This window comes from Dreissena polymorpha, chromosome 10 (genome assembly GCF_020536995.1).
Source record: "Dreissena polymorpha isolate Duluth1 chromosome 10, UMN_Dpol_1.0, whole genome shotgun sequence".
NCBI classification, from domain to species: Eukaryota; Metazoa; Mollusca; class Bivalvia; order Myida; family Dreissenidae; genus Dreissena; species Dreissena polymorpha.
In genome coordinates, this window is record NC_068364.1 from 21,860,466 (window position 1) to 21,872,268 (window position 11,803).

General features: G+C 38.0%; 1 protein-coding gene across 1 annotated transcript; it reads right to left on the bottom strand.

Annotated features, from left to right (window-relative positions):
• Nucleotides 1–661: 661 nt before the first annotated feature.
• Nucleotides 662–10,698, bottom strand: LOC127848345 (Golgi-associated plant pathogenesis-related protein 1-like). The gene is made up of 4 exons (XM_052380765.1): nt 9,956–10,698; nt 8,796–8,980; nt 5,577–5,654; nt 662–1,035 (listed from the first exon to the last, which is right to left on the bottom strand). The coding sequence occupies exons 1-4, from the start codon at nt 10,159–10,161 to the stop codon at nt 887–889; spliced, it is 618 nt and encodes a 205-aa protein (XP_052236725.1). The 5' UTR covers nt 10,162–10,698; the 3' UTR covers nt 662–886.
• Between the last annotated feature and the right edge of the window lie 1,105 nt (nt 10,699–11,803).

Sequence of the window (11,803 nt, forward strand, 5' to 3'; positions counted from 1 at the left end):
AAGCCGTATTTATTGTACGATCATCATGAAACTTTGGTTCCAGTTGCTTGAAAACATGGCCACCAGTGGTCGGGGCATTTTTCCTTATATGGACTTATGAATCTTCATGAAACTTTGTCAGTATATTTGTTGAAATGATATCTTGGCTGTGTATGAAAATGGTTCTGGTTTGTTGAAAAACGTGGCTGCCAGGGTGTTCACTAGTCATGAAAGTTGGTAAGAACATTTTGTTCTAATGACATCTTGGGCTGCACAGAACAGGTCAGTTCCTTTGAATCTCAGGTGAGCGACTTTGGACCTTCCATGTCCTCTTGTTTATGACGTTATTGGCATTTTGGGCTTAGAAATGTTCTCTACACTAATTGGGAGAAATACGGTTGATATCCTCCTTTTATAAAATACATGCGTGAAATTACTTAACTTGTGAGCACGAATTTATGCATTATTTACAGGAACACTGGAAAGATACAATTATATGTTTATTACTTTTTTCTAACGTTTTAAAAAATAACCAGACGTAAAACCCCTATCCCATTTTTGAACGAATAAACACATCTTGTGACACTTGTCAACGGCATTATTAATTACCGGTAGGTACTAATATCACCGACATATAAATGTATTTTATATGTCTTTTCTTATATTAACAAATAAAATCCGATTTCATTTATATTTATACACACAATCGTCATATACATAAATGGTAATTTTATCGATCGTTAACAATTGAATATGAATAAGAATATATAAACATAACAAACAGAATAATATTTTATAAAACACTAAAGAAACCAGCACAGTCAAATCTTTTTGCGGAGGTGTATGAGAGCATGGAACGCGAACTCTCTGTGGAGATTGATGTGTCTGTTGTTTTTCACATGAATGACTAAGATGGCGTGACGTTAGCTTCGAAATCTCCCTCGTAGTTTCCAGACGGCCTGTAGTTTGCTACTACATAAATGCTTCCGCCTTTGGACTTGGCCCACGCTATGCCCAACTCCTTTGATTCTTTCCAAACAACCTGCGTGAAATGACCTAAAAACGAAGCAGACGACATTATTAGTATAGATCTATTATATTAATTCAATGCAAGGAAGTGATTTCAATGACGTGAAATTAAAAAGACAATATTATATATATATATATATATATATATAAATATATATAAATATATAAATATATATATATATATATATATATATATATATATATACAAGGGATTGTATCGAATACTTATATCGGTATTCGAATATTCGCAAATCCATTCAATCGAATATTCGAATATTCGCATAAAACGGCTAGATTTATTTAACTTGTATACTCAGTTTCGTATCCACTAGGGATATTAAATATAAATTGACACAGAGATACATTTCCATATACAATATTGGTGTGCTGGGAAATAGAAAAAAATGTATCTGAATTGTAAAAACAAACTTTGAAAAAGTCTATAATTTAGGCAAAATATATCAGAAATGAGTGAAACTTGTTCTGTGTTAACTTCCATTGTTTTGTAAGTTAAATCCGTTTGCTGAATACGAGGCTGTTTATAAACGTTGCTATCGAATAGTTGTATCGCTTTCGGCTAATACTATATATGACCGATACTGTAATCGGGCACAGATAGAAGGAAAAACATCATGCCATAGATTTTTATTTGAAATTTTAAAGTACCGGTTTCATGTACGTTTATATAAAAAAAACATATCAATAAGGCATACACCAAATATTCAAGAACAAATATAAGAAAAACATCATGTCATAGATATTTATTTTCATTTGAAATTAAAAAATAACGATATCATGTACGTTTATTGTTGTAAAATACAGATAAACTGCTTTCCACTAATGTCATCAGCTAGGTACCACTTGTCATTGCTTGTTTCGCCCTTTTAAACCTAGGACAAGCTCTAAGTGGCGGGCGGCAGTGTTGATCAGACACTTCCCATTAGTGGATGGCTTCCAGCTACTGGCGTTCCTCCTTAGCCACAGCCAGCTGGAGCTTCTTTCTGCTGCCTGTGATACCTTCTTAATGGCCAGCTTTCTCGCCTGTCCCTCTATTCCCATATCCTGGAACATCTTTCCCAGCGATGGTGCAGGAAACCCTCTGCATCCCACTTCAATCGGGTAGTTCCATGCTATCCACCCGGCCTCTCTACATTCCTGGACGAGATCTTCGTACTTGGCCTTCTTTCTCTCATGTGCCTGAGTACATCTTTCTTCCCACGGGACAGTCAGCTCTACCAGGATGATCTTCTTTGTCTTTCCGGAGACCATCACAATGTCTGGGCGTAGGGTAGTGTGGACAATGTCTGGAAACTGCAGCTGTTTCATAAGATCTGCCCGTAGTTCCCAGTCATTTGTGCCGTCTAGGATACTCGGATGTCCTCCCTTTGTACCCTTCATTACTGTCCCTGCTGGTACAAAGTTGATGTGCTTTGCCCCTGCATGTACTCGTGCCTTCTTCTTGTGTCTCTCAAGTGTATCCGCTACCTCTCGGAGTACCTGGTCATGTCTCCAGCGGTATCTCCCCTGGGCAAGTGCTTCCTTACACGAGGACAAGATGTGGTCCAGGGTAGCTCTTCCTCCACATAGGGTGCATTCTGCTGTTTCTATCAGCCCCCATCTCTGGAGTTTCGCCGGTGTTGGCAAGACATCATAAACTGCCCGGATCAGGAACTGCAGTTGAAAAAACTGGTACTTCCAGATATCTGTCCATGACAGTTTCCTCCCTGTTGTCTGCCACTTTGTCCAGCTTCCCTGGCTCCCCATCTGGACTGCTTTCACCTTTCTTATCTCTTCTTCTTCCTTTCGGATTTCGCTCTGAACAAGTTCTCTTCTTTGGACTGTTGTGGCTGAACTCCACGGTTGTCTAGTGTTCAAGCCGAGTCCCTGTCTAACTTGACAACTTGTTCCCACTATGTCTTGATGTCTCAGTCGACTCTCTGCCTGCTCAACTGCATTCGATGCTGACCATCTTCTTCCAGTTCTGACCTCTATCCCTGCATTTCTAATGCTCATGTCACTAGAGTCTCGTAGGGTCAACACGAGCCTTGCCTTACTAACTTTGTACTCCTCTACAATTGATGAAAGAGGGAGCTGCAACATTCCGGTTCTGTTGTAGAGTCCAATACTTGTCATACATGATGGAAGTCCGAACCATCGTCTCAGGCTCTTGTTTATCATGCTTTCCAAGCTATCAACCGTCGATGTTGGGATCTCATACAACATTAGTGGCCGCAGAAGACGGGGCAGGAGGCCATGCTGGAAAAGCCATGCCTTGAACTTCCCTGGTAGGCCTGTTCCCTCTATCTTTGCAAGCCCATTCCTCAGTTGCTGCCTGATGCGCTCTGTGTTATTTCTGCTATCACCCAGTGTGGTGTCAAACCATTTACCCAAGCACTTGACGGGGTTGGCAATAAGTGATGGTATATCCTCGCCCTGTACCCTGAGTGTTGTCTTCTGCAAGACTTTACCTCTTCTCAAGATAAGAAATCTTGACTTCCTTGGTTTGAAGGCCATTCTAGCCCATGACACAACATCTTCAAGGGCTGATAGGATCCATCGAGCTTGTATGTGGGACTCTGTTGTGATAGTCAGATCATCCATAAATCCCCTCTGCGGTGGAAGTCTGATATCTGTCTGGGTCTTCGGTCCCCTTGACTCCCTGTCTCCGGCTTTGATGATGAGATTCATAGCGGCGATGAACAGTACTACTGACACTGTGCAGCCGGTTACAATCCCCTTCTGAAGCTGTATCCAGGATGTTGTAAAGTTCTTTGTTGTGAAGCGCATGTTGATGTTTCTGTAGTAGCTTCTGACAATGCTCTGAATATATTCTGGTACATGGTGGTGTTTCAGAGCAAACTCTATTACCTGGTGGGGTACCGTGCCATACGCATTTGCTAGATCCAGCCATACAACTGTGAGATCTGTCTTGTTGATCTTAGCTTCCCTGATTAACTGGCTAATAGCGCATGTGTGTTCAATGCAGCCAGAGAATCCTGGAACACCTCCCTTCTGTGCTGATGTGTCAATGTACCCATTACTGGTCATGAATGTTGTAAGACGCCTGGCAACCACTGACATGAAGATCTTGCCCTCCACATTCAACAATGATATTGTCCGGAACTGTCCAATATCCTTGGAAACCTACTCCTTTGGGACGAAGATGCCTTCTGCTCGCTGATACTCCACAGGTACATCTCCTTTACGCCAGATCACCTTCAATAGTTTCCACAACCGTCTCAGCAGTTTTGGGCATGACTTGTACACCTTGTAAGGTATTCCATTTGGGCCTGGTGCTGACTTGGATCTAGCCTTCTTGATTATATCTTGGACCTCCTTGAGGGTTGGTTCTCCCTCAGTAAATGCAACAATGGGCATGGGTACTGGGGCTATGCGTTCATGTCCCTCCATCCGCATATGTCTCGCCTGATCAGAGTGCGTGTTCTTCAGATGCTCTTCAACCTCCTCTTTAGAACAATTCAGCTGTCCCGCTTTCTTCTCTTCAAGGATTTCCTTGCTAAAACCATAGGGATTGGAAAGAAATCGTGATCTTTGTCTGGCCTTCTCCCTTCTGGCTTTTCGTATCCTTTCCGCTTTCCTCAGGTCTTGAAGTCTGCGTCTGGTGTGGTCTCGTAGTTCCTGTAGACCAATTTTCTCTAGCTCTGATGCCTGTCTGTACTGGTTCCACAAGTTGCGAAGGTCCTTCCTCAACTTCTCTATTTCTATCTGCCGTCTGTTCTTGGCGACTGTAGTCTGCTTCCTTTCCGATGGTGTCACCCCAAATCTTTCCTTCCCGACTGCATATATCAGTCTACACATACTCCGCAGTTTCCTTTCTACTGTTCCAAGTAACACCTGTTCCACGATGCCATCTACATCCTCATCAAACTCCTTCCACTGTTTCTCGTTCATAGCTGGCCATTTGATGCGCTCTAGTCTGTCATCTGTATGACTGCCCTGGCTACCAAGATCATGTTCTGGTCTTGTAGGCTTATCCACCTGTTCCACCTCAGATTCGTGGAGATCCTCAGCACTGTGGTGTTCTTCCTGGCTGTGGTCCTCCTGTGTCTCACCAGACAAGTCTGTGCACTGTCTCTGCTCCGGATCAGGCTGACAACCCTTCCTAGACCGGTGTATCTTGAGACCCCTGGCATTCTTACAGATTTTCAGTTTATATCATTTGTTAAATTTGAGTAATTCACATATTTTAATGTCTGTTTGAACTGTGATCACAGAAACTTAATTATTATTCGCCAGTCAATTGAAACCGTTAATTGGCACCCGATTGACAAACAACAATTCGGGGCCTTTATTAGAGTGTGTATATTGCATTGCGCAATAAACGCTGATACGGGCTGCGTTATCAGTTTGACGAAGAACGTCACATCAAACATGTTAATCCCAAATGATTTCGGGTGCGGCTCGCAGGTCATTAAATATTAGGGCAATAACGTTCGAAAAAAAAATTGCGAATATCAATTCTGTCATTCGAATACTGACCATTCAATCGAACATTCGAATAATGTTGCCATCCCTAATATATATACATTTACATCTACATTCCTTACCGGTGTTCATTGCAAAGCCCTGCTTGTTGAAGTCATAATCTTTGATCTCATCATACCAGGACTGCACGGCATCATTGGCTGCAATGGACGCACGAGATTTTCATACATGTGCAAGGCTGAAGCGCATGCAGTACAGTCGGTGTTTTAATATAAATGAATTCTTGAGGGATGTTTCGCTGCGTTTTATTGTACATTAATGATCTGATTAAACTTAAAGTCGAGTATTCAATAAAGGTGATTAATAAACCTACACACCGGAAATCCGCGGATCCAACGAAAAAACACATCACTGTTTTAAATCGGCCTTACAACGCTGTACTATAAATTAGCCTTACCATAGCAGTACTTGAAATTAGCCTTACCATTGCGGTACTATAAATGAGTCTTACAATTGCTTTATTATAAATTAGCTTTACCATAGCTGTACTATAAATAAGCCTTACCATACCTGTACTATAAATTAGCATTACCATAGCTGTACTATAAATAAGTCTTACCATTGCTGTACTATAAATGAGTCTAACAATTGCTGAATTATAATTAAGCCTTACCATAGCTTTACTATAAATAAGCCTTACAGTACCTGTACTATAAATAAGCCTTACCATAGCTGTACTTTAAATAAGCCTTACCATAGCTGTACTAAATATTTGCCTTACGATTGCTGTATAATAAATAAGCCTTACCATAGCCGTACTATAAATAAGCCTTACCAAAGTCTTATTATAAATTAGCCTTACGACTGCTGTATTATAAATTAGCACTACCATATATAGCTGTGTTATAAATTAGCCTTACCATAGCTGTACTATAAATAAGCCTTACTATAGCTTTATTATAAATAAGTCTTACCATAGCTGTATTATAAATTAGTTTTACCATAACTGTATTATAAATTAGCCTAACCATAACTGTATTATAAATAAGCCTTACCAAGGCTGTGTTATAAAGCCTTAAATAAGCCTTACCATTGCTGTACTATAAATAAGCCTTACCATAGCTGTACTATAAATTAGCCTTACAACAGCTGTATTTTACATTAGCTTTATCATAGCTTAATTATAAATTACACTTACCATTGCTGTATTATAAATGAGCCTAACCAAAGCTGTACTATAAAGTAGCCTTACCATGGCTGCATCATAAATAAGCCTTAACATAGCTGTTGTATGAAGCTTTACCATACATATGTTATATATGAGCCTAACCATAGCTCTACTATAAATAAGCTATATCATAGCTGTACTATAAATTAGCCTCATCATAGCTGAATAATAAATGAGCCTTACCATAGCAGTACTATAAAATTAACCTAACCATATCTGTACTATAAATAACTCCTACCAAAGCTATACTAAAAATTTGTCTTTAAATAGCTGTATTATAAATAAGAATTACCATAGCTGTTCTATAAATTAGTATTACTATTGATGTATTATAAATAAGCTTAACCATAGCTGTTTTATAAATTAGCCTTACCATTGCTGTCAATAGAAATTAGCCTTTCCACTGCTGTTTTATAAATAGCCTTGTCATAGCTGTATTATAAATTTGCCTTGCCATAGCTGTACTAGACATACGCCTTACCATTGCTGTTTTATAAATAAATCTTACCATAGCTGTATTATGAATTAGCCTTACGATAGCTGTGTGATTAATAAGCCTTGCCATTGCTGTATAATAAATTAGCCTTACCATAGCTGTACTAGAAATAAACCTTTCTATAGCTGTACTATAAATTAGCCTTACCAAAGCTATATTATAAATAAGCATTATAATAGCTGTATTATGCATTACCCTTACCATTGTTGCATTATAAATAAGCCTTACCATAGTTGTATTATAAATTAGCCTTACCATAGCTTTACTATTAATTAGCCTTAACATAGCTGTTTTATAAATTAGCCTTACCATAGCTGTACTAGAAAGTAGCATAACCATAGCTGTATTATAAAAAGCCTTACCTTAACTGCACCATACATTAGCCTTGCCATTGATGTTTTATAAATTAGCATTCCCATAGCTTTACTATAAATTAGCCTTACCATATAAGTATAATGAAAATAACCTTACCATAGATTTACTATAAAGTAGCCGTACCATAGCTGTATTTTAAATTAGCCATATCATAGCTTTACTATAAGTAAGCCTTACCATAGCTGTATAATAAAAATAACCTTACCATAGCTTTAATTTAACTTAGCCTTACCATAGCTGTTTTATAAATAAGCCACACCATAGCGGTACTAGAAAAAAGCCTTACAATTGATGTTTTTTTTAATAAGCATAACCATAGCTGTACTTTAAATAAGCCTTACCATAGCTGTACTAGAATTAGCCTGGCCATTACTGTCTTATAATTCTGCCTTACAACTTTTGTATTATAAATTAGACCTTATCGTAGCTGTATTATAAATTAGTCGTACGATTGCTGTGTTATAAATAAGCCATACCATAGCTTTATTACAAATAAGCCTTACCACAACTGTGTTATAAGTGAGACTTACCATAGCTGTGTTGCAAATGACCCTTACCATAGCTGTATTATAATTAAACCTCACCATATTTGTAACATAAATTAGCCTTGCCATTGCTGTCTTAGAAATTAGCCTTACCATTGATGTATTATACATTAGCCTTTACATAGCTATATAATAAATTAGACTTAGCATTACTGTGTTATAAATTAGCCTTACCATAGCTGTACTATAAATTAGCCTTACCATAGCTGTACTATAAATTAGCCTTAACATGGCTGTACTTAAAATTAGCCTTACGATTGCTGTTCTAGAAATTAGCCTTACCACTGTTGTATTATATATTGACCTTTCGATTGCTCTACTAGAAATTAGCCTTACGATAGCTGTACTTGAAATTAGGCTTATGATTGCTTGACTAGATTTTCAGTCTTCCAACTGCTGTGCTGAAAATCAGTTTTTCAAATGCTGTACTAGAAATTAGCCACTTCCAATTGCTGTACTAGAAATTAAACTTACCATAAAAGTAATATAAATAACTTGAAATAAGCCTTTTCAATGCTGTAGAAGAAATAAACCTTACCATTGCTGTTTTAAGAATTAAACTTACCATTGCTGTACTAGAAATTAGCCATACCATTGCGGTTCTTTTTTAAGTATAATGATAAAAAGATAAGGGAAATGATAATGCAGTTGCCGATATAATTAAGTTTTTTCAATCACAGTAACAATGTCCACGTACCGTCTGCCGCCGCGGACCCATCACTGGACCAGCACATATAAATGTTTTCACCGACGCTGTCGCCAGATGGCAGCGTGCACTTGCTGTGTTCCATCCTGTCTCGCTTGGCGATGTCGTCTGCCCATTTTTGTGCGTACGCTGTAAGGTCGTCTGCCAAAGTTAGCGCCTGCGCGCTGTGCTTTTTCCTGGAAAGTCATTTTTTTAATTTTACTTTAATCAAACAAACACTTTTTGGAAAGAATGTATGCGTTCGATTATTTTAATACAAAACCCGATCATTTATTTGAATAGATCGATCAAACAAAATATTGTTATAATCTATACATGAAATTGGAGTAAAACATCAATTTGATGCATCTGGTGTTGGTGGCGAAATTACTCAACTGGGTTGTAATTTTACATATTCACGTGAATTGTTTATGTTATCAAAGGGAAACAAATTCTGCAATCAGAAAATGATTAATTATACCAAACTTTGTCCAAACAGTTACTTACATAGATAAATAGACTCGACACTGTCCTGCAGCGTTTGTTATGCAAATTTATAGTTGGTAGGTATTAAACTCTGTCTGGTTTCTAGATCATCTTTAAAATGGAATTGACTGTTATATATCATAAAATGTGCAAAATAAAAGAATCCAAGCAATGTTATATAAATTTGCTTTCCCTGTGTATAAGTCTCTCGTAAATCGCTGGATAGTCCTATTTTCTGCTATAAAAAATTCCTTAAATGAATGAAAAAAAGTAACTGGCTATTACATGTAGGGATACTTTGTGACCGGCTGATAAAATGAACGAAACAAAATACAAGACATTCTGTGATATCTGAATGAACAACACAGTTTGTTTTCGAAATTTAAAATGTTTTAAATATGAAATGCAACAGAGACAACATTCACAAAATTTTACAGCTAATTCCGGTCTAATTTTACGGCTTTACACGTGTATGTATATAAGTATAACATCAATTCTAAAAAAGTACCATTTTCATGATAAGTATTAAAATAACAAATGACATATGTTTAAATTTGACATTATAGAAAAAGTAATTTAAGTTAGCTTTTATTTCTAATTACATCAAAGCCAAAGTATTCTAGAGAACGAAGACAACTGGTAGATTGTGGATCTGACAAAACGCGTTAAACGTATAAAAAGCTCACCTCAGATCATTGTGTTTCCTCAATGCGTCTTCCTCGAACTTTCGGTTGCCGGACGAAGCTGTCTTCTGCTCGTCCTTAACTGTCTTCTGCTTTGTCCCACCCGTTGAGTTCCCAGGGTTGGCATGCGCAGTCTTATTTTCGCCAGTATATGCGTTTTGTGGCGAGGAGTTATCTGGAACCTGACTGTTGGAACTTCCGCAACCCATGTTAATGCTAATATATCCGGTCAAGCGACTGATATTTACCGATTAAAATGTACACTTTATCTAAAATATTATTCGCTGTCCGTTTTATGAACGTTTCAAAAAGATATTTCAAAGTCACAACTTCGAAATTTTGTATTATATAAATCTTAGTTTTTCTTTTCGTTAGATTTGTGTTTCTTATGAATGTTCGGATAAATGTTTTTTTTTTAATCCGCATATAATGATGACTTTTTACTCTACCTTTAAAATTCGTTTGTAGATTTTACCATAGAACGCACCATACTGTGCTACACTTAAAAAAAATCCATAAGGCTAATATTTCTTTACGATTGTAATATTATTTAAGCATATTTAAATGTTTCTATTCAATTCAACAGGCTTAACGCTAAACTTATGTTATTGATTTAAATACAGAAATCTCTCCGGTTCAAACGTATTTCATAACCTGTCCACACGATTGACCTATACGATATCGCTATTTATCGCGTATCAATTGTTATTGGATTTAGCTTTATTTGTTGATTTCACTTTATTTGTTTATTGTACGCCATGGTGATTTCAGACTATGGTACCGTATTTTAACATACGAAATGTGGAAATCGCAGCATTGTGTCCGTATAAATGGCATGGGTACGAAATACTGTTATGGCCATCTTGATTACACATTAAATCCAGAGGGCGACAATGCGATAGTGCGATAGTACGATGGCGACAATGCGATAGTACGATGGCACTAACGTGAGAGTACGATGGCGACGATGCAATTGTACGATGGCGACAATGCGATAGTACGATGGCGACCATGCGATAGTACGATGGCGACAATGCGACAACGCGATTGTACGATGGCGACAGTGCAATAGTGCGATGGCGACAATGCGATAGTACGATGGTTTCGTCATATCGTACTGTTGCCATCGTATCATCCCATTGCCGCCACCGTACTGTCGCATTGTCGCCATCGTACTATCGCACTCTCGCCATTGTATTGTCGCACTGTCGTCATCGTATTATCGCACTATCGCATTGACGCATCGTACTATCGCACTGTCGCCATCGTATAGTCACACTGACGCTATCGTACTATCGCATTGTCGCCATCGTACTATCGCGTTGTCGCATTGTCGCCATCGTAGTTTTGCATTGTCACCATTGTACTTTTGCGTTGTCGCCAGCGTACTATCGCATTGTCGCCATCGTACTATCGCACTATGGCATTGTCGCCCTCTGAATTTTAAAAGGGCCTTTTCACATATTTTGGCATGTTTTGAAGTTTGTCATTAAATGCTTTATATTGATAAATGTAAACATTGGATCTTAAAAGCTCCAGTAAAAAATCAAGAATAACATTAAAAAAGGGAAAAAAGTAGCCCGCAGCAGGGCTCGAACCAGTGACCCCCGGAGTCCTGGAGTAAAAACCAATTAGACCGCTCGGCCATCCTGTCATCTATATACGAGTGACGTATTTTATACTTTGTATAAGCAATCTTTGTAGTTTCACAAAATTAAACGACAACAACAAAACTCTCCAAATTATTCAATCGTTTCGCGCTTTATAATTTTCAGGTTTTTAAATCGTCAAAAGATGCATTTAATGGCTATATTAGACCATAGTAAATGTTCAGTATTTCTGTTTCCTCAT

What these genes read in the sequence shown, in the direction of transcription:
- LOC127848345 (XM_052380765.1), bottom strand. Translation starts at nt 10,161, where the DNA reads ATGGGTTGCGGAAGTTCCAACAGTCAGGTTCCAGATAACTCCTCGCCA. An exon ending in AGGAAACACAATGATCTGAG is followed by an intron (nt 8,981 to 9,955) that starts GTGAGCTTTTTA and finishes ATGACTTTCCAG; the next exon opens with GAAAAAGCACAGCGCGCAGG. An exon ending in TGGGTCCGCGGCGGCAGACG is followed by an intron (nt 5,655 to 8,795) that starts GTACGTGGACAT and finishes CGTCCATTGCAG; the next exon opens with CCAATGATGCCGTGCAGTCC.